General features: G+C 31.8%; 1 protein-coding gene across 1 annotated transcript in view; it reads right to left on the bottom strand.

Moving 5' to 3' along the window:
* itpr1b (inositol 1,4,5-trisphosphate receptor, type 1b) overlaps positions 1 to 26,152 on the bottom strand; it is a 160,630-nt gene that overhangs the window by 56,786 nt on the left and 77,692 nt on the right. Inside the window, 5 exon segments of the mRNA XM_051122130.1 lie at positions 8,167 to 8,354; positions 11,477 to 11,606; positions 14,239 to 14,286; positions 18,123 to 18,158; positions 25,849 to 25,884. Of these exon segments, the coding sequence (XP_050978087.1) occupies positions 8,167 to 8,354; positions 11,477 to 11,606; positions 14,239 to 14,286; positions 18,123 to 18,158; positions 25,849 to 25,884 (438 nt within the window).

Genomic DNA, 26,152 nt, shown 5'->3' with positions numbered 1-26,152 from the left:
CATTACATTACATTAAAAATGTAATTTAAATTTAACTGTTTGTTTGCTTGTGCAAAGTTACGACAATGCTAAGGCGTTGAATGTGATCCCAATAGCATTTATGACTCTCATGATGCAGATCATAAAAATATCATACAGCAATAAGGCTGCAATTTTTCCAGTAGATCAGAGAGCAATCACTTCATAAATAGTATAAAAAAATAATAAACACCACAGATTCATTGGATCAAACTGAATTGCCATTTTAAAACAGTGAAGGCTTCCTTAAACAAACAGGTGTTAAAAAAGTAACATTTATGAATTAAAAATTATTTACTTTTTATTTTATTTACTACTAAAATTATTTTTTTAATTGTTTTAGAAAATATGCTTAAGAAGCCTGCATTTATTTGACCAAAAATAAAGAAAACGCAATAATATTGTGAAATATTATTATTCTACATATTCATTAATCATCTTATTTGAACAGTAGTTTATATTTATAAATGTGTAAATTATAACTAACAAAAACAAAATACATTAAAAATTGTATCTTTTTTGACAGCCTCTCAACTCTTCATCACAACATTTAACAACATATCACCACAACGAATGAACGGAAAAACGATTTGCATTTGAGTTACATTCTTGTCAAACCTTTCCACAATCACAACCTTTTTTTTTCCATCTTCTGAAACAAACAGCAAGGCCTAAATGGAGCGAGACAAACTTCGTAGCACAGGTCAGTTTGTCACGGCAGCTAAATTTAGTGCCATTGATCAGCAATGGCCATGCAAAACCAACCTTGCACAATATTTTTGTTTGGGAAAGTCCCTAGTTCTTACTGTATTGTTGTAGCCGCTCCATATTAGGCATGCGGTGAAGCCATGAGCAAATATGCACACTTATACAGATACACATTTCCACACAGATCTGGAAGTTAGGGAAGCTAGACAGCGTGTGGTTTGCCCTGTCCCACTTCTCTTTGTGTTCACCAACACACTTCCCCGTAGTCTCTGCCTGCTTCGCTCGCTCTGCCCTCAACTTTTGCATAACCTATCTGCTTCCCTATTATTCAGTCCATTACCTCTCTCTCTCTCTCTCGCCTCAGCTTTCATCCCTCTTTCCCCCTCTCCCTGGTAACAGAATGTGTTATCCTGACGACCACCCCAGAATACCTCTGTAAACAAACAAATTGCGGAGGGGAGGTGGCTTGTGTTGTTGTGCAGCTTCCAAACAAATGCCTCTCTGTGCAGGAACCAGGCCATATTATGCAAGTCAAAGTAATGCGATTCACCCTCTGATATGTTTCAAAAGACCATTTGTATGGCTCTAATGAGCAGCTTTAAAGTTAATATCTTTCTTCTTTTCATGGGAATAGTTTCGCAGCATTAAGCCAAGTATCAGCGTGCCTGACCATCTATCAATCCGGATTGAAAAAATGTACACCAGGAAGAGCATCGTTCCTTAGTATTACTTCTCGATCTGCCTGCACTTTCGTGGTTTTTATCCAATCTGCATAACACGTCAAACCAAATCCACAAACCCAGGGTTTGCTGTTAGGCCCGTTTCACTTCTGCATCCTAGCAGGTCACTCAGAAGAGTCAACCAATCACATGGCTCCTTCTATCAATGTCATGCCGACGATGCTGCGTTTACTGACTCAACTAACCTTTTGAGACCCTTGAGATATGATCTAGCAAACCTCCAAGGATTTGCCAAGTCCACGTTCTCATCAAAACGCACAATCTAAGTATAATCTGAATTTACATACTTTCATATATGAAATCTCCTGAAAACATGTCTGGGTCACATTTTACCTCAGTGTAGAAATTGGAAGTAAAAATTAAATTCCCATATTTGAGGAACATTATTTTTTTAATTGCGGCATTCTTTGCACTATTTTAATTTTGCTTTCATTGTGTGTTAATTTATTTTTAATGAATACATACCCCTTTCACCGTAATAGGATTTTTATAACAAATATTTCAAAGACGCAGAAAAAATGTACACCTTTAAATATATAATTATTTTATAATACATCATAATAAAAAAACAATAATATAATATAACACAGCATAATATAATATAATATTACAAATGCAATACATTCCATTTATTAGTGGAATTACTTATATAAAAATATAATATTATATAATATAATATAATATAATATAATAATACTGCAAATAATTGCATTAAATAAATGCAAAAAAACCCTGTCATAAACAGTAATAAAACAGCCTTCTTTTTTATTTATTTAAATTTTAGGTGGAAATACTTAAATATAATATAATATAATATAATATAATATAATATAATATAATATAATATAATATAATATAATATAACATAATAGAATAGAAAACTATGCAAATAAATGTACTAAATGGACAAAAATACTTTCAAACTCATAAAAACAGGCTTCTTTTTTACTTTGATTCTGAGTGGAATTACTTACATAATACAATATAATATAAAACACTATAAAACAATATAATAAAATATAAAACTATACAAATAAATGCAATAAATAAATGCAAAAAAATACTGTCAAACTCATAAAAAAAGGCTTCTTTTTTGGCTTCTTGTTTATTTATTTAGGTTTTCGGTGGAATTACATTAAAATATATATATAATATATATATATATATATATATATAATATAAAATATAATATAATATAATATAATATAATATAACAATGTTAAGTGCAAAAAAAATATTATTTGTCGTAAACCTTCTTTTTTTTACTTAATTTGACTAATAATATATAAAAATAAAACACTGTATATTATGTATTAGAATGTTACAATGCATTAAATAAATAATTAAATAAACAAATAAATAAATAAGCAAATACAAATCTGTCCTAAAATAGGCGCCTTGTTTGTGTAAGTTGATTTTAGGAGTTTGAGAATGTGCAAACCGAGAGCATTCACCGAGAAAGGTGTAGCAGAGGACAGCAGAATAAATCCTCTTAAAAGAAGCTGATTTACAATTGGTAAACTCAGTAATTCCCCTGTTAACGCTGGAGAATGTTACCCCGCACACAAACATACATGTTTAAAGTGCAGACTACCCCCTAGTTCTCTATTTCTTTCATGTGGTTTCTTCACATCCTTCAAAAGACACCCGAATGACTCTGCAAACCGGCTGCAAATGTGTCATGCAGGTTATCCACAAAACCCTTTTAGTGCTGCAAGAATGCTTAACCAATCTAACCCATTGCACTGAGGTTGATGCTGTCAAGCACAAAGTTAGTAACACATTGTCAGGAATTTCAAGTATTGAAGGATGAATCTCACGCAACCTGTCAAGACTCTCTTTTAGGACCATTATAGATTTTAATGGACTGTAAAATTATTTTAATTGAAACTGAGCAATTGTTATTATCATAATGTGATATATGTATATATATGTAAACACACACACAGAGTGCCTTGCACTTCACACACATATACAGTGCCTTCATCAATCTACACTCCACACACCATGGTAGCAAAGCAAAAAACAGGTTTTTAACATCTTTGCAAATTTATTAAAATTAAAAAACTTGTTTCCATGATTCCATTGCATAAGCAGAGTGTAGATTGATGTGGGGAACAAAAGTAATTTAAAGCAGTTTAACATAAGGCAGCAATATAACAAAACATGAAAAATGAACGGGTATGAATACATTTGCAAGGCACTGCATATGCATTGCATTTGATGTTGTATCTGCAGTTGGAAAAGATAAAATTAAATTCAATTAGAGAACAACATAAATATTCCTATGTCTGGACATATTATCATATTTTTCTATGATACATTCATTCCTGGACAAATAATGGGGTTTAAAGTTATTAGCTGCAATTTTCCTGGTATCCTTGTTGTGTTATTTGACTTTTTTATCTAATTTTATTATATATATTTTTTTTTTAAATGTATGTGTTACTATTTCTTTTTTATTTAAATTAATTAAACTTCTTATTTATCATTATTATATTATTTTACATTCTTATTTTTTTTATTTCTTTTTTTACATTTTTAAAATCATTTTTTAAATTCATTGTACTACAGCACTGTATTAAATCGCTACCGAGAAAATAATTGTTTGATTGATAAATAAATAAATAGGCAACAAAAAAGAAAATATTCAATTAGAGGTACACATAAATATTCCTGTGACTGGCTATATTATTATTTTATTTTTTATGATTTATTTTTATTATGTAATAATTATTATTTATTATAATGGCACATCTCAGAAACAATGGGGTTTACAGTTATTAAAAGTAATTGTTCTGGTATCCATGACTGTTATTTAACTTATTTATAATTTTCTAATTATATTTAATTGTATTATTTTTTTTAATTTTTTGTTGAACCACTTCTATTTTTAATTTCATTTAATTAATTTTCTTATTTATTTATCATTATATTATATTTCATGTTCTTAATTTTATTTATTTATTTATTTATTAAACTCTTAAATAATTTTTAATGACTGTAATGATTGTAAATACATTTCTTAGTCTGTTCTGGGTTTGTATGAGATTGAGACAGATATTGTAAAAAACATTATCTGTGTACAATTAATTAAAAATAATAACGATTGTATTACAACACTGTATTAAATCACCACTGAGAAACAGTGATAGAATAATGAATAAATAAATAAATAAACAAATAAGCCACAAAAGGTCCCAAAACTTATATATTAATATAATATAATATAACATAATATAATATAAACTGCCATAAAAATAAAATATTATATTATATTATATTATATTATATTATATTATATTATGTTATATTATATTATATTATATTATATTATATTATATTATTATAATACTACACAAATAAATGCAAAAGAAAACTGTGACAAACTGCCATAAAAATATTTTATTATATTATATTATAATATATTATATTATATTATATATTAAATTACATGACATTATATGTTCTAATATATTTATTAAATTATATTACATTATATTATATTATATTAATTATATTATATTATATTATATTATATTATATATTAAATTACATGACATTATAATATGTTATAATATATTTATTAAATTATATTATATTATATTATATTATATTATATTATATTATATTATATTATATTATATTATATTATATTATATTATATTTTTACTCTTTCTCATAAGGATGTTATTATGGTAATGGAGTATGGGGGGAAATGTACTTAAAGTGTCAGTTCAGCCAAAAATGAAAACAGTCGACAGTTGATTGTACCCAATGACTTTTTATAGTGCAGGAAAAAAATGGAAGTCAATGGTGACTATCAGCAGGTTTCTTTTGTGTTCAGTAGAAGAAAGAAACTGAAACAGATTTGAAACAACTTGAGGATGTTGTAATTTTGGAACAACTTGAGAAACTTCAGTAACTGTAAAATAGTCCTAAATATAGGTTTCATCAACAATTATCTGACTTTTCATGATTTAGAGGTGAAATATGACCCACACAGGTTTTGTGAGATCGACCCCATTAGCCTTCATAAGGTAAACAAAGGAACCACACTATAGTGATAATGAGAACACAACTCTACTTCCTGTAATTATGAGGCATTTCACCTCATTACGGACACTTTTATCTCTTTTTGTGTACCTGTATGTGTCCCTCTCAATCACTTTCCTCTCTTTTGTCTCTCTCAATCACGAAAGCACAGAGTGACCCAGTTAGCACAGACGTGGAGCTGTCAGGAGTGTTTTCTGCATTATTCACCATGGGCTTGGCTTATGTAATCTAGTCATGTGAGCGCCTCTAAGTGTGCCTGTTGGGAAGCCAGAGTATCATCAAGCAGAATGCCTATGCTAATAACAGGGCTGATTATGCAACGCGCCTATTTACAAAAGCACCCACGCAAAACACATGCGTGAGCACAGAAACCAGCTCTGCCAGGCCGGGAAATCTAATTGCTCTATAACCGACACAGCCATCCCTCCTTTGACATTGACTACCTCCGTCGCCACGCATCACCCTCCCCATACCGCGCGCCACCGCGCATCGAGGCGAACGATTTGCCAGGTTGCCATAGCAACCGTATTGCACCCACAAAAACCTGGTTGGGCAACTGCAGACAGTGACGTGTGGCCCTGCTCTGAACTGGACTGACTCCAGTTGACGATCCGAGCGTCGCTTTGCCTTGGTGTCACTGAATAACACACTATCAGACAACTACTAACACTGCAGTATACTGTGTTTTCATGCACATTTTCTGTATGCATTAAATATACAGATTACTACTACAAAATGTGCAGTATTTCACTTTTTTAAGCAGGGTTATTTTACTTTACTGAATAAAATAAAGTAAAATAAAATACTTGAAATAAATAACTGAAATAAAATATATAAAAAACGTGAACTTCTTTTATTTTATTTTAGGTAGTTGACAAAACAAGTTTACGTACTAAAATAACTAAACCTAAAACCGACATAAATTATATAGACATTAAAAAAAAAAAATACTAAAACTTTAACTAGAATTAAAATGAAAATGGAAAATTAAAAAAAATAAAAACTAATTCAAAATATAAAAAATAAAATACTTAAGTGATACTAAAAATGATTCTATTTACCAAAATGCAGTGTGATTTTGCAGTAATTTTTCAGCAATTCATTTTCAGTAATTAAAATTGCAAAGAAACATGCACTGCAACATGAAACATGCATGCCTTTGCTGCTTTGAAACAATATGTATTGTCAAAAGCAAATAAACCTGAACTGAACTGAAAAAAAAAATACAAGCCAAAACAAAACAAACTTTTTAAAAATTTTTTAAAAAATACTAATTTTTGTTTCCAACATGAGCAAGCCAAATATTTTTGGTTCAAAACAAAATAAAATAAAATAAAATAAAAAATAAACACATCAAAAAATAAATAACCATTTTTTTAATTCCCTTTTTTTAACAAAATAAAACAAAACAAATAAAAAAAATAAAAATATCCATTTTGTTACCAATACGAGCAAGCCAAATATTGTTTTGGTTCAAAATAAAATAAAATAAAATAAAATAAAATAAAATAAAAATAGCCATTTTGGTACCAATTTGAGCAAGCCAAATGTTTTTTTTTTTTTTTTTTTTTTGGTTCAAAATAAAATAAAATAAAATAAAAAATATTTTAAAATAAAATAAACACATCAAAAATTAAAAATACCCTTTTTTGTTTCCATTATGAGCAAGCCAAATATTGTTTTGGTTCTAAAACAAAACAAAATAAATACACTAAAATAACATAAACACATCTAAAATTAAAAATACCCGTTTTTGTGTTCCAAAACAAATAAAATAAAATAAAATGATTCATAAAATAAAATAATAATTGAAAAAAATTAAATAAACATATCAAACATTAAAAATACCCATTTTTGTTTTCAAAAGTATATACAGGCAATTATTTAAACATGCAGCTTCACGAAGTCATATGACAAACATAATGAGGTCATGCGATGCTATTGTACACTACTGTACTTACTTTAGTAACCTACTTAATTATCATTTCATTTTAGTTTGCATTTCTTTAGTTCCTCCCTCATTTCTCTCTCTATCTGTGCATCCAAGCTTTCTGTTTTCCTCAGTTTACCCACTGACTTCTCAGTGACCCGAGCTATGGGACGTCCTTATTGGTGTTTTCTTATCTCAACTCAATGCATGCTCTCGTTCCCTCTTCCTGTTTTGCACCAAGGGAGGATGCCCTGCATTTCAAAGGAAAGAACACGGCTTTCCTATGCAGAGATGAGATATGCAAAACCCCCACCTTGCATCAAAACAGCAATTCAGATAAAGGTTCTGGATATGCTTTAGTTCATGTGGTAATTAGCTTTGTAATGTATACTGTTGATTTCACCACATCTGCCCTGGATCAACTGATATATCGTGCCACACACAAGAGCCACATCGGCTGTGTCGCCATCATCGTTTACTACACTGTCTGAATCTACTGCGGGTTTGCACGAGAGTTTTAAAAGCAGAACAGAGGCTCAGCTTGTGTACTGCAAGTTATATAAACAACCCCTCAAAAACAGAAACATAAAATAAACAAAACCATAATTAAAGATTAAAAGCAGAATATAAAACAATAATCATTAAAGTATTAATCAAATTTAAAAAACAACAGACGTAACGCAAATGAAAGTGAGAAGTGAGAGCTCATCTTACCTGTATGACAGGGTTTCCTCCCTCCAGCAAAGCGATGGCCAGCAGGATGCTTTCCTGGAAGATTCGGTCACTTGTGGCGTTCATGATGAGGTCAATGACCAGGTCAGACGCACCCTCTCGATCCAGATGACACTGCACTTCAGCCAGGCTCATCTCCCCTCGACTGCTCGTTGAACCCCCACCACCTCCTGGGAATAAACAGACATCATTTCACAGTTATTTTAATTATCTATAACTAAAACCTTAAAATAAAATAATAACTGAAAATATGTAAACACTTCTTATTTTAATTTTAGGTAGTTGACATAGCATTTGTCATTTCAATTTAGTTTAACTTGATGTACTAAAATAACTAAACCTAAAACTGAAATAAACTATATAGACATTTAAAAATAAATCAATAGAAAGCAAATATTAGGCCTGGTTTCACAGACGAGGCTTAGACTAAGCCAGGATTAGGCCATAGTTCAATTAGGACATTTGTGACCCTGGACCACAAAACCAGTCTTATGTTGCACAAGTATATTTGTAGCAATAGCCAACAATACATCGGATGGGTCAAATTTATCGATTTTTCTTTTATGCCAAAAATCATTAGGATATTAAGTAAAGATCATGTTCCATGAAGATATTTTGTACATTTCCAACTGTAAATATATCAAAACCTAATTTTTGATTAGTAATATGCAATGCTATGAACTTCATTTGGACAACTTTAAAGGCGATTTTCTCAGTATTTTGATTTTTTTGCACCAGATCAGATTCCAGATTTTCAAATAGCTGTACCTCAGCCAAATACTGACCTATCCTAAGAAACCATACATAAACTGAAAACTTATTTATTCAGCTTTCAGATGATGCATAAATCTCAATTTCAAGAAATTTACACTTATGACTGGTTTTGTGGTCCAGGGTCACATTTAAGAATTTTTTATACATGTGCTTAGAAAAAAAAAACATACTGCTACTGATATACTGATATATTTTAAGATACTTTAAGACTTACATTTTAGTCTAGGACTAGGCGTAAGCCTTGTCTATTAAACTGGGGGTATATATATAGCCCAGTTCAAAAGTTTCAAGATAGGATGATTTTTTTTTTTTTTTTTAAGAAATTAATTATTTTATTTAGCAATGACACATTGAATTAATCAAAAGTTACAGTAAAGACATTTTTAATGCTACAAAAGCTTTCTATTTGTAAAAATGTAGTTCTTTTAACTTTCACTTCATCAAATACGCCTGCAAAAACAACATATTGCAGTTCCACAAACATATCAATAGAACCAGGTCCTATTATTTCCACAATGCGCAAAACGCAGAGAGAATCCAGTCATAAAAATGCAATTTACTGTATAAAACGGAATGTCACCGAATTTGGATGAAGTAGTCAAATGTAGGTCAGTACACTTACTTCAAGTCGCGATATGGACTAGTATCTATACATAGTAAGCCGCAAAAACACTATTTAAATATGAATCCTGCATGTTCTGCGTGTCTCTGAATGAATTGCGCAGATGCGCGGTTTTGTTTATGTTGCTAACTTACACACATACTGAAGGGGGTGTGACGTTCGTGATGTTTTCGACGTCTGCCCTCTTACTAAATGAGGATATAAATACACAGACAACATCTCCAGAATTGCTCTGAGAGTACTTGTTGGGCATTTTGCCGTTTCATTTGAGTAAAACTATCGTTATTTCATACACACAGAAACTTCAAAGGTCCTCATGACAACCCGTCAAAATAAAAGGTCGGTTTGACTTTAAGAACAATTCTGGAACAACTTGAGGAACTTTAGTAATTTTTATAATAGTTCTAAATTTTGGGTTTCATCCAATTATTTAATTTGATTTTGAGGTGAAATATGACTCACACTACCTCATGGCAACCCCTCAAAATAAAAGTTTGGGTTGGTTTTAAGAAATTGTCAGAACATTACTTTTGTGCAGTAGAATGCACTACTACTACTACTACTACTACTAAAATATTATTTAAATTAAAAAAAATAAATAAATAAAAATAACACAATAGGTCATTTCTTCCCCGTTTTAATTTTAATAGTAAACCCCTTTGTTTTCAAAAATAAAAATAAATAAAGTCCGTTTAACTTTAATTTGATTAAAAGATAAACTGAATGTTTTATGCCTTCCTTTGATAACCAGAAAAAAAGTAAATAAAATGCACAACACACAATTTCTGAAAAAAAAAAAAAAATTGTAAAAATACATTACAAATTGTTTTTATACATTTAAACAATTAGACATCCTTAAACAGAATTTGGTAACAATAAAACAGGATGTGAGAAAAAAAATAAACATTTCATAGGCCACAAAAAAAATATTTTTGTTAAACTTTAAAAAAAAACAAACTGTTGTTAAATTGTATACATTTCATGATTTTAATTGAATAGGTATGCTTTTTGATTGATAAAATTTAATTTAACCATTAAAAAGGAGTCCAGAAATATTAAAACAGAAAAAAATATGCATTTAATTGTAATATTTTAATATGTAATATTTACAATTTAATTAAAAAAATGATATTACTGTTTTACTGTATTTTAATAGAATAAATTCAGCGTTGTGAGCCTAAGTTTTTTTTTATTATAAATATTAAATATTAATTAGCTTAATCAGGTCAATGCATTTAATTTGTACTTGAGAAATTATATGACAACATTTTGATATTAGTCAGAATTTTAATGGGCATGTAATTAAACAATCACTGAAAAAGCATTTCATTAATTACTAAATAAGGAATTATTATTATTAACATTTTGTTTAGATACAGCTTCATTTCATTGTTTGTTCGTACAACAAACATCAAACCAAATCTCAGACTGAATAATTTAGTAAAAAACTACAATTGAATCAAAAAACCAAACAGGCCTTTTTGAGCCTTTTGAGATGTTGCATCAGTTAAGCATGAAATCTAAGGGCTGGCAGTCAATAAATAAACAATCAAAATTATGTATACGTGCAGCAGAAAATTAACTTTTGACTATGATTGGGTCAAACTGCCCAAAACCTTGTTTTCTTATCAACTCCAGTCAGTTTCTCCTTAAGACAATTCCGCTTTAACACACTTGCTAGACCTTAAGCAGGTGTGTCTGGAGGCTATTCACTCAGGAAGTGTGGGTGCCACATTCTTGTCGCCTGGCAACAGCGATGGCTCTGAATATATAGGACACGTAGCATAAAGAGACAAAAGTTGTCGGGGAGGGAGTCATCTTTAGCGGCGGGGTATCGCTAAATGAAGTTGGTCTCTACGTTTGAAAAGGTCATCTGTTATAAGGAACTGCACAAACCTGTAGGAGTCTTGGTCTGTCCGCCGGGGGTGAGCGGCCCGTTGCTGAAATTGGTCAAACTGTCTCGTCTGCCACCCGGCTTGAAGTTGCCATAGTAACGGTTCACCAGGACTTGCCTCAAAGCTTCACTCTAACAACAGAAAAAGGGGGCGGAGTCATGGGAGGAGCATTATGATGTACATCATCAACACCGAATGTTAGTGTTCCACCATAACAGACATCAATAAATGGTAGATTTGAAAATAAAGAAATAAGTTAGGAAAACAAACACAGATTTTGACATGAATGTGGTTGCTGATTTTTTACATACAGATTTTTTTAAAGGAGAAATACACATATCCTTGCACAGGTGGTGGTCTATAAGAAACAAAGCGTTTGTGGTAATATTTAACTTGAAGAAACCATAGGAAATTGTGCAAATCCAACCCAAATTTAGTACAAGTGTATTAAAACCGTAAACAATAACAGAAAAGCCTGATGAGGATCTACAGGTCAAAACGGTGCAAATGATTAATATAACTTTGGAGCATTAAAATCAGTTTTTCAACATTTAACTTGAAGCTTGTATATTGTTCGAGTTTGGGGTCAGTATATATAAAAGTATTTTAATAATAAAAGTATTATAACTTTTGTATGATAGTGTATATGAAACAGCATATTATAAATAAATAAATAAATAACAGTTATTTTAAATTGTGTTGTGTTATATTATAGAATGTCAGTTTTTCCAGTGCAGACTAAATGCAAATCTTTTAAATGCAACCCAAACTTTTGAATGACATACAATATATATAAAATGCATAATTAATTTAAACACACTGCAATTTATTTTGAACTTTCTATTCAGTCATAAAACATAATTTCCAATTTTAATAAATAAATAAATAAATACATTTGCAGCACAACTTTTTTCAACATTACTAAGAAATGTTTCTCGAGGACAAAAACAGCATAATTATAATAAATAAATAATAAATAAATAACAGCTATTTTAAATTGTTATATTTCAGAATATTACAGTTTTTCCAGTGCAGGCTAAAGGCAAATCATAACCAAACTTTTGAATGATAGCGTATATAAAATGCATAATTATTTTATACATATTTTATATTTATACACAATTTATTTTGAACTTTCTATTCAGTCCTAAAAAATGTCCAATCCAAAAAATAAATAAAGATTTGCAGCACAACTTTTTTCAACTGAAATGTTTCTTGAGCACCAAAACAGCATATTATTTATTTATTAAATAAATAAGGAAAAAAACTGTTATTTTAAGTTATTACATTTCAGAATATTATGGTTTTTCAATCATAACAAACTTTTGGAATTAAAGTGTATATAAAATGCACAAAAATGCATAATTTGTTTTATACACATATTATATTTATACACATTTTATTTAACTTTATTTAATTTTATTTAATTTAACTTTCTATTCAGTCCTAAAAAATTTCCAATAAAATAAATAAATAAATAAAAATTTGCAGTACAACTTTTTTCAACATTAATAATAAGAAATGTTTGCTGTCACTAAAACAGCATATTATTAATTTAATAAATAAATAAGGAAAATCGGTTATTTTAAATTATATTTCAGAATATTATGGTTTTTCCAGTGCAGTCTAAAGGCAAATCATAACCAAACTTTTTGAATTAAAGTGTATATAAAATTCACAAAAAAATGTATATTTTTTTATACACATTGCAATTTATTTTGAACTATTAAATCCCCAAAAAAACATTTATTGTGCAACAAAATAGCAAATAAATCTTAATCAAACTTTTGAATGATAGTATAAATAAAATAATTAATTTGTACACATCCTAAAAAGTCATTTCCAATAAATAGACTATATATATACATATAGATAAATTAGAAATAAGTAAATAAAATAATAATAATATTATATATATATATATATATATATATATTATTATTATTATTATTATTATATATTATTAAATTAGAAATAAGTAAATAAAACAATAATAAAAAGAAAATTTACTGCACAGCTATTTTAACATTTATAAGAAATGTTTCTTGAGCACCAAAACAGCTTGCTTATTTATGCAGACTAATGGCAAATCTAACCCAAACGTTTAAATGACAGTGTATACTTTATATTCATTGCAATAAAATATATTGTCTGCTTCATAAAAACGCTTATACTCATGCTACTCCTTTAAAGAACGTAACTCCTAATAAACTTTGAGTCTTCACTTTGGAAAGGTGAATGCAGTATGTTATGCAGCATGTTTTATAACGGTCTAAAGGTGCATTATGTAATCAATTAAACTAAAATTCTCAATAGTGTGTTACATAAACAGGCTTCAAGGAAAGTGTTACCCAATTCATTTTCTTTGTGGGACGCTCCTCAACTCCTTCTCAAGACCAATCCCTACCCCGTCCCGTTACGTTTAATTAGTACAATCAAAAAGAGGTCAGAGAGGAAGACAGAATCAGATAAGGCAAGATCCCTTTCCTTAAGTCACATCTGACCTCATAAAACCAGAGGCCTCGGATACAAGACACCGCACCAATTAAAACTAATCCTAATTCAGTGATAACCCACAACTGCTCACTCCAAGCACCCCGAGTCCATGTAGACACACACATACACACACATCATCACCTATAAATGGCTCAATCACCACCTAAAGGTTTTTCAGTGAAACCTCCTCCCATTTGGATCAGACAAGAGCGAGTTTGTGAACGGGCGGCTCAGGGTGTGCGTCACGTGCCCCGTTTCTTTACCTACCCTTCTTTGATCCTCCAGTTGCTTCTGGGGCTGGTTTGGATCAAGCTCCTGAGTGACGTGAGTTAGCAGAAAGCAAAAAGGAGGAAAGAAAAATGAGAAGCTTAAAAAAAATAAAGGGGTCAGGATTGAGAACATTAGTCAGTATTTTGACATGCACGAAAAGTGGGGCAGATTACATCATGCCGTTAAATGAGAAGCATTGTGTGTGTGTGAACGTCTGTGTGTGTGCGTGTGAGAGCAGACATGCGCTGAGGAACATCATGCAGAGCAGAGTAACCTGAGAATCCTTTAGTTTATCCATAAAACCCTAAAATAAGCTCTAAAAGGAAGAAGGAAAAAGTGTCAAACAGAACAACTAATAAATAAAGCACTTCATAACATTTCTTTTTAAATCCCCTGCTTTTAAATGAATAAAAACTTAACAGGAAGCTTGTTGTTTGAAAGCGTCAAACGTCGCTAACCTACTCTACAGGCCATCTGTTTTATGTCGGACAGCGGCAGGAGCGGAAAAGAAACCATGTTAATTACATAAGCACCACAAAGGGCGCCAAAGCTAGAAACGTAAGCCGTGAGTGAGAGGAATGAGACTGAGAGAGAGAGAAAACTTTTATCCAGATTATGTAATGGATCCTGCGTACTATTGACACACACTGCGGCCCATGTCCTCAGCTGCCTTGTAAAAAGCAGTGGGTTTGCTCTTCGTACTTTCTTCTCCCTGTCTGTTATACACACGGATATACGCGAGCACGTCCAAAATGTACAATAGTGACAGGCCATTTTTTAGCAGCCTTGGTTTCAGGTTTTTTACTCGTTCAGTTTCTCCACAGGCAACAAATAGATAAATAAAAATGTCAAAATCTGAGAAAAAGCACAATGAGAGTAGAATGTAAAAATGCTATTTTAAATTAGTATTTTTATAGTGCAAGAAATTTTAGTTGTTCTTGTTGCAATGGTAACACCAACTTTTCTGATGAGGACCATGCTAGGGTTGTCAAAAGGTACTGGGGTTTGATACTTTCGATACTTTCCATTTCGTGCTCACACACTGTTGAGCTGATTTTTAAACATCGCTGATTGGCCATAGTGTTTTTCCGGTGAGGATCGTGAAGTGCTTATCATTGTAGTCAATCACAGTTATGTCTGTTGAGTGCGTGAGAAATGGAAGTTTTTAAAATTTCAGTACCGAAAGTACCGAACCTGGTACCTTTTGACAACCCTAGACCATGATGGAACTTTTTCCATGATTCAACCTTGAAATTGATAAGTGCACTCTTAAAAATGCTGGGTTAAAACAAAACCAGCGCTGGGTGAAATATGGACAAACTCAGCGTATGGGTTGTTTTGACCCAACAATTTGGTTACATGTTTAACCCAGCCTTCTGGGTAGTTTTATTTAAAAAATACTATATGGCTAGTTTAAAATGAACCTCAAAATAAGTTACAAATCAGACACTTAATTACTAGTGGCATTAGTGATCATCAAAAGGTGAACATTTATTAATAAACAATTTTTAAAAAGTTTATTATTTATTTATTATTTAACTTGTTAATAAATCTTAATTCATTTAACATATTAATAAATGTTAATTTACAAAGTATTTTGAGTTTGCTTGAAGCAAGACATACAGTCATTTGTAAGCAATAGTTGAGTTACAATAAAATGTAAAAGTATTGACTTGCAGTCTTGCAGTCATTCAACAACAACAATATAAAAGATAATAATAATAATTTAAAAAAATAATAATATTTTATATTTTATAATAATAATAATAATAATAATAATAATAATTATTATTATTATTATGTTGTATTTAACCAAGCAACAACAACAACAACAACAATATTATTATTATTTATTATTATTATTAATAATAATAATAATAATAATAATAATAATAATAATAATAATAATAATAATAATGTTGTTGTTGTTGTTGTTGCTTTGTTAAATACAACCCAACATTGGGTGAAATTTGGACAAACCCAGCAAATGGGTTGTTTTGACCCAACAGTTGGTTTAAATGTTCTTGATAGTTTTATTTAACTTAACTATTGCTTAAAAAAAATATCATATTTCTAGCTTAAAATGATAGGTAAAATGATTACAACCCAAAATAGGTTGTAAATGAAAAAACAAAAACAAAAACAAAACAAAAAAAAAAAAAAACAGACACATAATTGCTTACTAACAAATAATAATTCATTCACTGAACATATTAATAAATGTTAATTGCCACCTATTTTGGATTCATTTTAAGCAAGAAATGTAACTTTTTTAAGCAATACCTGAATTAAATAAAACATTTAACCCAACTGCTGGGACAAAACAACCCAATTGCTAGGTTTGTCCATATTTCACCAAGCTCTGAGTTGTTTTTAACCCATTTTTTAGAGTTTGATTTGAATAATAATAATAATAATAATAATAATAATAATAATAATAATAATAATAATAATAATAATAATAATCAACAACAACAACAACAACAACAACAACAACAATAATAATCATAATAATATGTTAAATTTAATTTTACAATTTAAACAACAACAACAACAACAACAATTATTATTGTTATTATTATTATTATTATTATTATTATTATTATTATTATTATTATTATTATTACTACACTCCAAAAAATGCTGGGTTAAATACAAGCCAGCATTGGGTGAAATTTGATTTATTATTATTTTATTATTATTACTATTCAATAATAATAGGCATGAGGCATAAGCAAAAATCAAAAGCTGAACATTCATTAATAAGCAACTTAAAAATGTTTATTATTTAATTATTATTTATTGAACATATTAATACATTTTAATATTCAAACCTATTTTGGGTTCATTTTAAGCAAGAAAATCCAGGTTAAATCACAATTTAAATGACATTATGTATCTTTTCAACAATATTTTTACATTCTATTGTCATTTGAGTATCATTTGCAGTGCTTCATGGGATGTGTAGTGTATTGCTTTATAAAAGATGTTACACTAAAAAAAAAAACCCAATTATGTTGTAAATTAAAAATCAAAAATTCAGCACATAATTACTAGAGGGATCAGCAATAATCAAAAGGTGAACAGTTATTATTAAGCAAAAGTGTATTATTTAATTAATTTAATATTAATTAATTTAATTAATTAATTTCCAACTAATTTAGGGTTCATTTTAAGCAAGAACTAAACTAATTTTTAAGCAGTGGTTGAGGTAAATAAAATTACCCAGAAGGTTGGGTTAAACATTTGGGTTTCTCCACATTTCACCCACCTCTGGCCTATTTTTTTAACCCAGCATTTTTATTATAGTGTATTATCATTAAATTCACCATACCAATAGTTACAGCATAAATATTCAAAAAATGTAATTACATAATTTGCAGTGTTTCATGAGAGTGGCAGATCATTGTATCCCGAATTTCGTAAGCACGCTTTAAAAATAAAACTATTAAAAAACTGAAAAAAAGCAGAAATCATACAAATGACGAAATCTACAGAAGCATACATCTCCGAGCTCATGTTGCGCTTGTTTTGAAAGGTCATGTGTTATCAGGTAATTTCTCAGTGGAGAAAATGAATGGGTTTGACGTCCAGATCCCAACTGTTGCGCTCTAATCAGCAATACCAAAAAGATGTCAGCTTGTTGGCATATTTCCATAATGAGGGGGAAACCAATTCTAAGAGTTAAGATCTAAAATGTGGTGTGCGCCAGCGTGGGGCTTTGTTTTCCCATTTGCATGGACTGAGATGACTCAAAGCGGCTACAGCAATGCAATGAGGCAAGGACATGGTATGAAACGATCAACTACTGACTGCAACAACCCATATTCCCACATCCCAGCCCAAGGCTGGCAGGGAGGGCGAATATGTGTTGGACACACCTCTGCTGGGACCTCTGGTTCTGGTGGGGGTGCAAGCTAATGGAGATAAAAAGTCATGAGTTAGTTAATGCAGATTAGTCTCAAAACGTGTTCATGCCCTTGACAAACTAGAAACTCATTAACGCAGCAGACCCATCAGAAATAACCAGCCTGGGAGACTACACTTTTCTGCACTACAGATTGGGAAGGCTGCATCTATGCCAGCGTAGGGTTGATCAACCTCAGAGGGTCAGCCTATGCGTCGGGTTCAAAGAGTCAAGACTGGCTAAAATGTGCACACAAATATATTTGAACCAATAAAAGGCTTTAAAAGTCCACATGCCGACTCTCAAATAGTTATGTAATGGACTCTCAAGCTGTGACTTGGCAGAAAAAACATTACTCTGTTAAGTGCTACCAAGTTGGGTGTGGAAAAAAAAAAAAAAAAAAGTGTTTTTTGTGTGTGTGTGGTTGATATTCAAAAGGTATGTGCAACTTGTTTGGTCCTGTCACAACATTCAATCCATCCGGATTTGAGCGGGAAAGTATTTCCACACTCGCTGGTGCTTATTTTGCATTAGTAAGACAAGAAAAGACACATAAAATCAAAACGTAAAAGTCGTGCAAGAGCAAAAAGGGACGAGCAAAGCAGGCGGCATGCACGGCACGCAAAACAGTTCCTTGTTCGACGCATCACTGACAATAAAAAGAATGACTAGCGTAAGGATCGCATTATCAACAACAACAACATAGACAACTAACCATTCAGACACTCACTGGCATTTGCTTTCATTAAATTTGGTTTGCAAAGAGGAAATTTTGAGCATGTTGTTCTAACACAAAGGAAAAGAGAGGGGTTCTAAATTAGCAACAACCGTGACGCACATGCATGTTTGTGTGAGTAATACTGCAACCAGTAAGGAATCTCCCTTTCTGCGACATCATTTTTCAGCTGGAAAATAATGCCGCTGCAAACACAAGGTGTGAATGCGAAATGTCCCTCTTTAGCCACCATAAATGCACGCTTTCATCACATGCTATAAAAACACTTTCTTGTGAATTTCCCCTCAAGAAATCGATAAAGCAGATCCATTCATCTGCACATCCATTCGTCGGTCCGGTAGTAACCCCGAATTAGATATACCAATGACTTCTGAAAGAGCTCTTGGCTACTTTTCCTTCCAGTGCAAGTCACAAGTTTGTGTCACAAGCTAGTCGAAACACATCGCACATTCACTGATGTCACAGCTTTGTTCTTTGCGGTGCATGTCAATGGCGAGAAGCTTCGAGGGTTCGTTTCAGTCACTGTCATTGTCGAATAAAGCACGGTTGGGTTTGCTATGTTAAACTCAACTCTGTCTTAAAGCGTTGGCCTTAAAACGGAAGACTGGCTCGGTGACCTCATTTGTGCATGTCAATCTAATAAGACGGAAACTCTCTCCAAAGAACGCAAGGGTTAAGGTTGTCGTGTGCCCACTGGAGGGTCTTCACCACTGCCAGTGTCTCTTGGTAAACAGCCCGTCGCACTTTTATTGGCAATTATTGCAGAAGGTCACACATCAGTAAAGAGCCTGGATTCCAGGAAAAAAAACGAGGAAAAAAAGAAGGGCAGGTCTTATGTAACCTCTGGTTGCGAGCTGGCGGGAGTCCAGGAATCGTGCTGCACGAAGGCGAGGAAACTGGGACAGCGGCGTGCGCAGGGACGGATGTGTCCACAGCTCCCCCTGACGGACGACGGGAGGTGCGCAGAGGAGGAGCCAGAGATAACACGGGACACATGAGGACAACAGACCCCAACTGACACACACTGACTACTGGAAACGACTGGCAGAGAGAGAGAGACAGAGACAGAGAGAAAGACAGGCAAAGACAATGATAAATAATAAACAGCAAAAAATGTACAAGGAGAGGGAGACAGGCAGACAGACAGAGAAAGAAAACAAGGCAGAAAGACAGATGATAAGAAACGCTATGTGAGACAGACAGAAACAAAACTCAACAAAGTAAGACAGAAACTGAGATAGAAAGAAAGAGAGATAGAGATAGTAAATAAAAGAAGGAAGGAAGGAAAGTAAGTAAGAAAGAAAGAAATAGACAAAGACAGACAGAAAGAAAGAAATACAGCAAGAGTGAAAGAAGAAAGTGAAAAAGAGTGAAAAAAGAAAAATAAAGTTTAAAAAGTGAAGAAATAAAGCCAAGAAAAGAAAGGAAATTAAGGAAATTAAGAAACAGACAGGCAGACAGAAAGAAGGAAGGAAAGAAAGAAAAAAAAAAAGAAAGAAAGAAATAGACAAAGACAAACAGACAGACAGAAAGAACGCAGCAAGAGTCAAAGAAAAAAGAGAAAAGTGTAAAAAGTAAAGAAACAAAGCCGAACAGAAAAAAAAGAAACAAAGAAGGTAAAAAATACAGCGAGAGTGAAAGAAAAAAATAGTGAAAAAAAAATTTAATTTATAAAAAGTGAAAAAAATACAGAAATACAGAAATAGAGAAAGAAAGAAAGAAATACAGAAAAAAGAAAGAAAGAAAGAAAGAAAGAAAGAAAGAAAATAAAAATACAATGAGAGCGAAAGAAAAAAAGTGGCAAAAATTAAATATGTAAAAAGTGAAAGAAAAAGAAATACAGACTGACAGAAAAAGAAAGAAGGTAAAAATACAGCAAAAATAGTGAAAAAAGAGAAAAATAAAAATAATGGAAAGACAGAAGAAAGACAGACAAAAAAAGGAAGAAAGAAAAAGAAAGAAGGCAAAAATACAGCAAGAGCGAAAGAAAAAAGGGAAAAAAGAAAAATAAAAAATGTGGAAAAAGTGAAAGAAATAAAGACAAAGACAAAGAAAAAGGGCAAAAATACAGCAAGAGCGAAAGAAAAAAAGAGAAAAAGAGTGAAAAAAAATTAAATGTGTAAAAAGTGAAAGTAATAAAGAAATACAGGCAGAAAGAATGCAAAATACAGCAAGAATGAAAGAAAAAAGAAAAAGATAAAAATAAAAATGTGTAAAAAGTGAAATAAATAAATAAAGACAGACAGACAGAAAGAAAGACAGAAAGAAAGAAAAAAAGACCACTTAAGGCTGAGAGGGGGACAGAGACACGGTGCAGTTGTGATTGTCTAGCACAGTCCAGGTGAAGGAGACACGCACACCTCATCACACACACCCACCACTCTCTCCATCCACATTACATAAGCTTCCCTGCTCAGCAGCACAGGCGCATCATCAACCTAAAGCCATATTATCTTCCCCATCCCTCTTACATCACACGCGTGCACACACACACAACCACAGACTTACACTCTATGACAGGAGACACATTCTCTTATGTAATTTAAAAATGGAGAGAGAGACAGAGGGAGAGGTGTCGTATGTTATGAGGGAATGGTCAGGGATGGTCATTCTTCACATGTGCTGTGAACACGTGTGTACATGTGTATGAGTACTCAGGCTCATAATGCGCTCTAAGGACACGACCTTCCAATCACTCAGTAAAAAACAGTGAACATACAAAATATCCATCAGATTCACAACGGGCGACTGTACCCTTCATCTAATGTTTGTTTTAACATTCATATGCGTGTGTCTGGTAATATTCCTCAGTACTTTTATCTTGCTCTCCAGTACAAAGATCAAAATATTCTTTAATGAATATACTAGAGAAGTGAAATGATTAAAGTTATATAAGTATATATGAAAAAGTTCATTTGCAAAAACTCATGTTTTTTCATTGTGCACTCCAATTAATCTCGATCAAAATGCTGGGTCATTTTGATTATAAAATACAAACACAATAAGACACAAAAACATGATAGCATCATAAAAAAAGGTAATTGTGTTTTTGCAAATAAACTCTTCATGTATATCCGTGGTGTCAAATCGATTAATCGTGATTAATTGCATCCAAAATAAAACTTAGTTTACACATAATATTTGTGTGTGTGTGTACTGTGTATATTCATATATATGCATGTAAATATGCACACATACATGTATATATTTAAGATATGTAATATATTTAAAAAAATATAAATTCTATGTAAATATGAATATGTATATACATATTTCTCAAATATTTATGCGTGTGTGTGTGTGTGTGTGTATCCTTTATAAATTTTACATTTTATTATAAATTTATATATTATGTTATAAATTATATAACTATTATATATATAACTATAAATACGAGTCTATAATTATTTTTTAAAATAATAATATTTTTAAAAATTTAAAATTTATTATTAATATTTTTGTACATTATAAAATGAGGAAAAATAATAAATAAATAAATAAACAAATCTAAAAAACTTGCTGAAACTTTAATTCTGTACAAATATACACCCATTACCATTCAAAAATTTGGGGTCTGTAAGATTTGTTAATGTTTATGAAAGAAGTCTCTTATACTCACCATTGTGTCATTTATCTGAACAAAGGTATATAAAATAATAATAAAAATAATAATAATAACATTTTTTTAAAAGATTATTTGAATGTGATTTATTCCTGTGATGTAAAGTTGAATTTTCAGCCTCACTACTCCAGTCTTCAGGAATCTTTGATATATAGAAAGTTCATAAGAACACCATTTATTAAAAAATATAAATATTTCGTAACATCATTAATGTATTTACAATGTAATGTACGTTTATAATGTATTTTACTTACTGTGTCCAAAGCAGCAATTTAGTAAAACTGATCTTACTAACCCCAAAATTTAAAAATGGTATACACACACACACACACACACACACACACACACACATACACATATACATATATGTTCAAAATGTCGTATGCGTGTGTGTTTAAAAAAGCAGAAAGAGTCAAAATCACTTTCTGATGAAATCAGCAGGGCTCCACAAATGTGGTCAATGACCTGTATCACCTTATTTATCGAAGTGCCCCATCAGCACTTCAGCTTTATCTTTCACTAGTAAGATCATATGGAAAAAAAGCATGCATTGCATTTTTAAATGTCTTAAGCGACCCTCTGACGTTCTGTTTTTTCCTCAGGAGGAGGTATTACTTAATCTAGTGAGATACAGGTTTCTGCTGACCTTAATTTAACACCAAAACAGCTTAAAACACCCTAAAAACCACCCATGAACACACCCTTTGCTGACCTTTTACACTTCTCCTCCTGTACAAATACGGTATAAGGAGGCTCTTGTCATGAGACACAAACACACACATATACACAAATGACGACACCATCAGCAGCGTTGTTTTTCTTGTTCAGCCATGGCACACAACAACATGCATGTTCAAGAACGTTCACACACGTCTTCCTGTTATGGGGAGACCGGGTCGCATTTCATCCCTGGAACTGATAGGAGAGCCGTGACTATAAAAATAGTACGAACTCCCACCTGCCTTCCTGACTTCAACTCAAACACGCACAGACACTCACTTCAAACTTAGAAGTTACAGATACATTCCACCCCTCAGATAAAAAAAAAAGGAGTCAATGGTAAGCAACCACAAAGATCAGTATTACTCATTATTACAGTGATTGCACGGCAAAGAAATACTTCGAAAATCTGAGATTAAAGTTTGAAAACCTTCCATTGACTAAGACTAAGACACTTTTAGAATATTTACCACTCAAAATCCAATTCAGTGACATCATCATATTAGCACAAGTTTGCATATTGGAGTATAATTTATATGACAAATTGGATTGGGACCAAAGGGTGAAAACTTTTGCAGCTACACGCTGACGTGCATATCTGACTTCTATACAAATCATAATACATCTTTGTCTTGTTCTCCAGTACAAATTTTGAAACATCCTTAAATCAGGACACTTGAGAAGTGAAATGAATGAAGTTCTAAAATCTTGTTTTCTGAAAACAAAAAATGCATTAAAATTAAATGAGTTTATACTTAAAACAAGGGATCAAAATCTTAATTCTAAGGGGGAAATGTGTATTTTTCTCATTTTGATCAATATTTTAAAAACAAGACTTAATTTCGTCATTTTGCATCTCAAGTAAATCTAACTTGACTTAGGAATGTTTAAATATTTGTACTTGAAAATAAGACAAGAAACTACTTTTTCCCCCAAGTCAAAAGTTTACATACACCTTGCAGAATCTGCAAAAAAAAAAAAAAAAAATTTTTACTAAAATAAAAGGGATCATACAAAATGCATGTTATTTTTATTTAGTACTACCAGAGAAAATAGTTGAATTTTTAAAAATAACCCTGATCAAAAGTTTACATACACTTCATTTTTTTTGCTTAGTGATAGTTGTTTGCCCTGAACAATTAAACTGCCTGCTGTTCTTCAGAAAAATCCTTCAGATCCCACAAATTCTTTGGTTTTTCAGCATTTTTGTGTATTTGAACCCTTTCCAATGATGACTGTATGATTTTGAGATCCATCTTTTCGCTCTGAGGACAACTGAGGGACTCATATGCAACTATTACAAAAGGTTCAAACACTCACTGATGCTTCAGAAGGAAACACGATGCATGAAAACTATGGGTCTCTCAGTTGTCCTCAGTGCAAAAAGATGGATCTCAAAATCCTACAGTCATTGTTGAGAAGGGTTCAAATACACAAAAATGCTGAAAAACCAAAGGAGGACCTAAAGGATTTTTCAGAAGAATAGCAGGCAGTTTAACTGTTTAGGACAAACAAGGGACTCATGAAACAAAAAGAAACACAGCTGTGGATCATTCTGGTAACATGTACTATGTTTTATCCCTCTTATTTTGATACAATAATTAACATTTTGCAGATTCTCCAAGGTGTATGTAAACTTTTGACTTCAACTCTATGCTCGGATCCAATTCATACTTCGTTTCTAACTGATCCTGCCTTTTCCACAACCACAAAACACATTTAAGCATTCATACGCGTCAGAGATCCGTCAGAGAGCTTTACAATATGGCCATGCTGTTTATTATTCATGCCTTTATTTTTGTGAACAAAGGACTGAAAACTGCCAGCAAAATGTTTTATTTACTCAGAGCAAAACAAAAAACAAAACTTAAACTAAAACTTCTTACATGCAAGCACTTCCAGAAAGATGAATCTGATAATATGTGCATTTGCTTTCCAAACCTCACATTAAAAGTTGAAATAAAAAATGATTTGCAGTGACAATAAACTGTCAAAGCTGCAATTTTATGGTTTGTCAGATGAAGAAATCACTAAGACCGACACGGTTTTGCAAATGCAGCCGAACGAACCGCAATTTCACAACTTACCTGAACTTGTTTTGGCTATATTTCAGATTCGTAATGTGTTTGGCCAAACATGCGTTATTATGGTAAAAACTCTGTAATGACTTGTTCTTTAGTACTTAATGTGAAAAACACATTGCCAGTCATATGTTGTGACATCCCTGTTAACCAGCGACTGTTGTTGTGTCTCAGCAGTGAATGTAACAGGAACGTAAACTTGAATTAACGCTACACAGAGGAAGTGTGAACAAAGTGTTGTGGGCTGATACATTTACACACATTTTCACCAGCACACGCCATCTAAAACAAGGCCAGTGGTAAAAAAACACATGCACACAAACACACAATGAAACTATCAGGTGAGGTTAACTGCACGCAACCTCAACGCACACGGACAGACAACAAAAACGGCCGGTTTGTGGTGAAGTCACACTGACAAACACCAGCAAAAAAGCTTAAAGGAAAAGAGAACAAGCACTAAGTAGGACGACTACGTTGGCGCGTGAGCGGGAAGCCCAACTACACATAGCAAATAATAAAACCAAAAATAAAAAACAACCTCAGCTACATCCAGCTCATCATCAAAGGCAATTAGCTGGAAGAGAAGAGCATACAGCAAAGTTAGTATTGTGAAGGAAGGAATCAGAGAACGCTCAAAAAAAAAAAAGGCCAAACAATGTTCGTTAGTCACATAACACAAGATTGTTATTGTGATTGTTATTCATTTAGTAGCATCAGCTTTGAAAGCATTAGTTGCAAACTACAAAAACGTGTGGATAAATCTTGTCATTTGGAGTTAAAGACCCCATGAAAAAAAAATAAAAGAAAAAAATGCAATCAAAATAAAATAAAGAGTTAAAAAT

The sequence above is a fragment of the Labeo rohita genome, chromosome 11 (assembly GCF_022985175.1).
Source record: "Labeo rohita strain BAU-BD-2019 chromosome 11, IGBB_LRoh.1.0, whole genome shotgun sequence".
NCBI lineage: Eukaryota > Metazoa > Chordata > Actinopteri > Cypriniformes > Cyprinidae > Labeo > Labeo rohita.
Note: the sequence above shows the minus strand (reverse complement) of the source record. Positions and strands in the feature narration are given on the sequence as shown.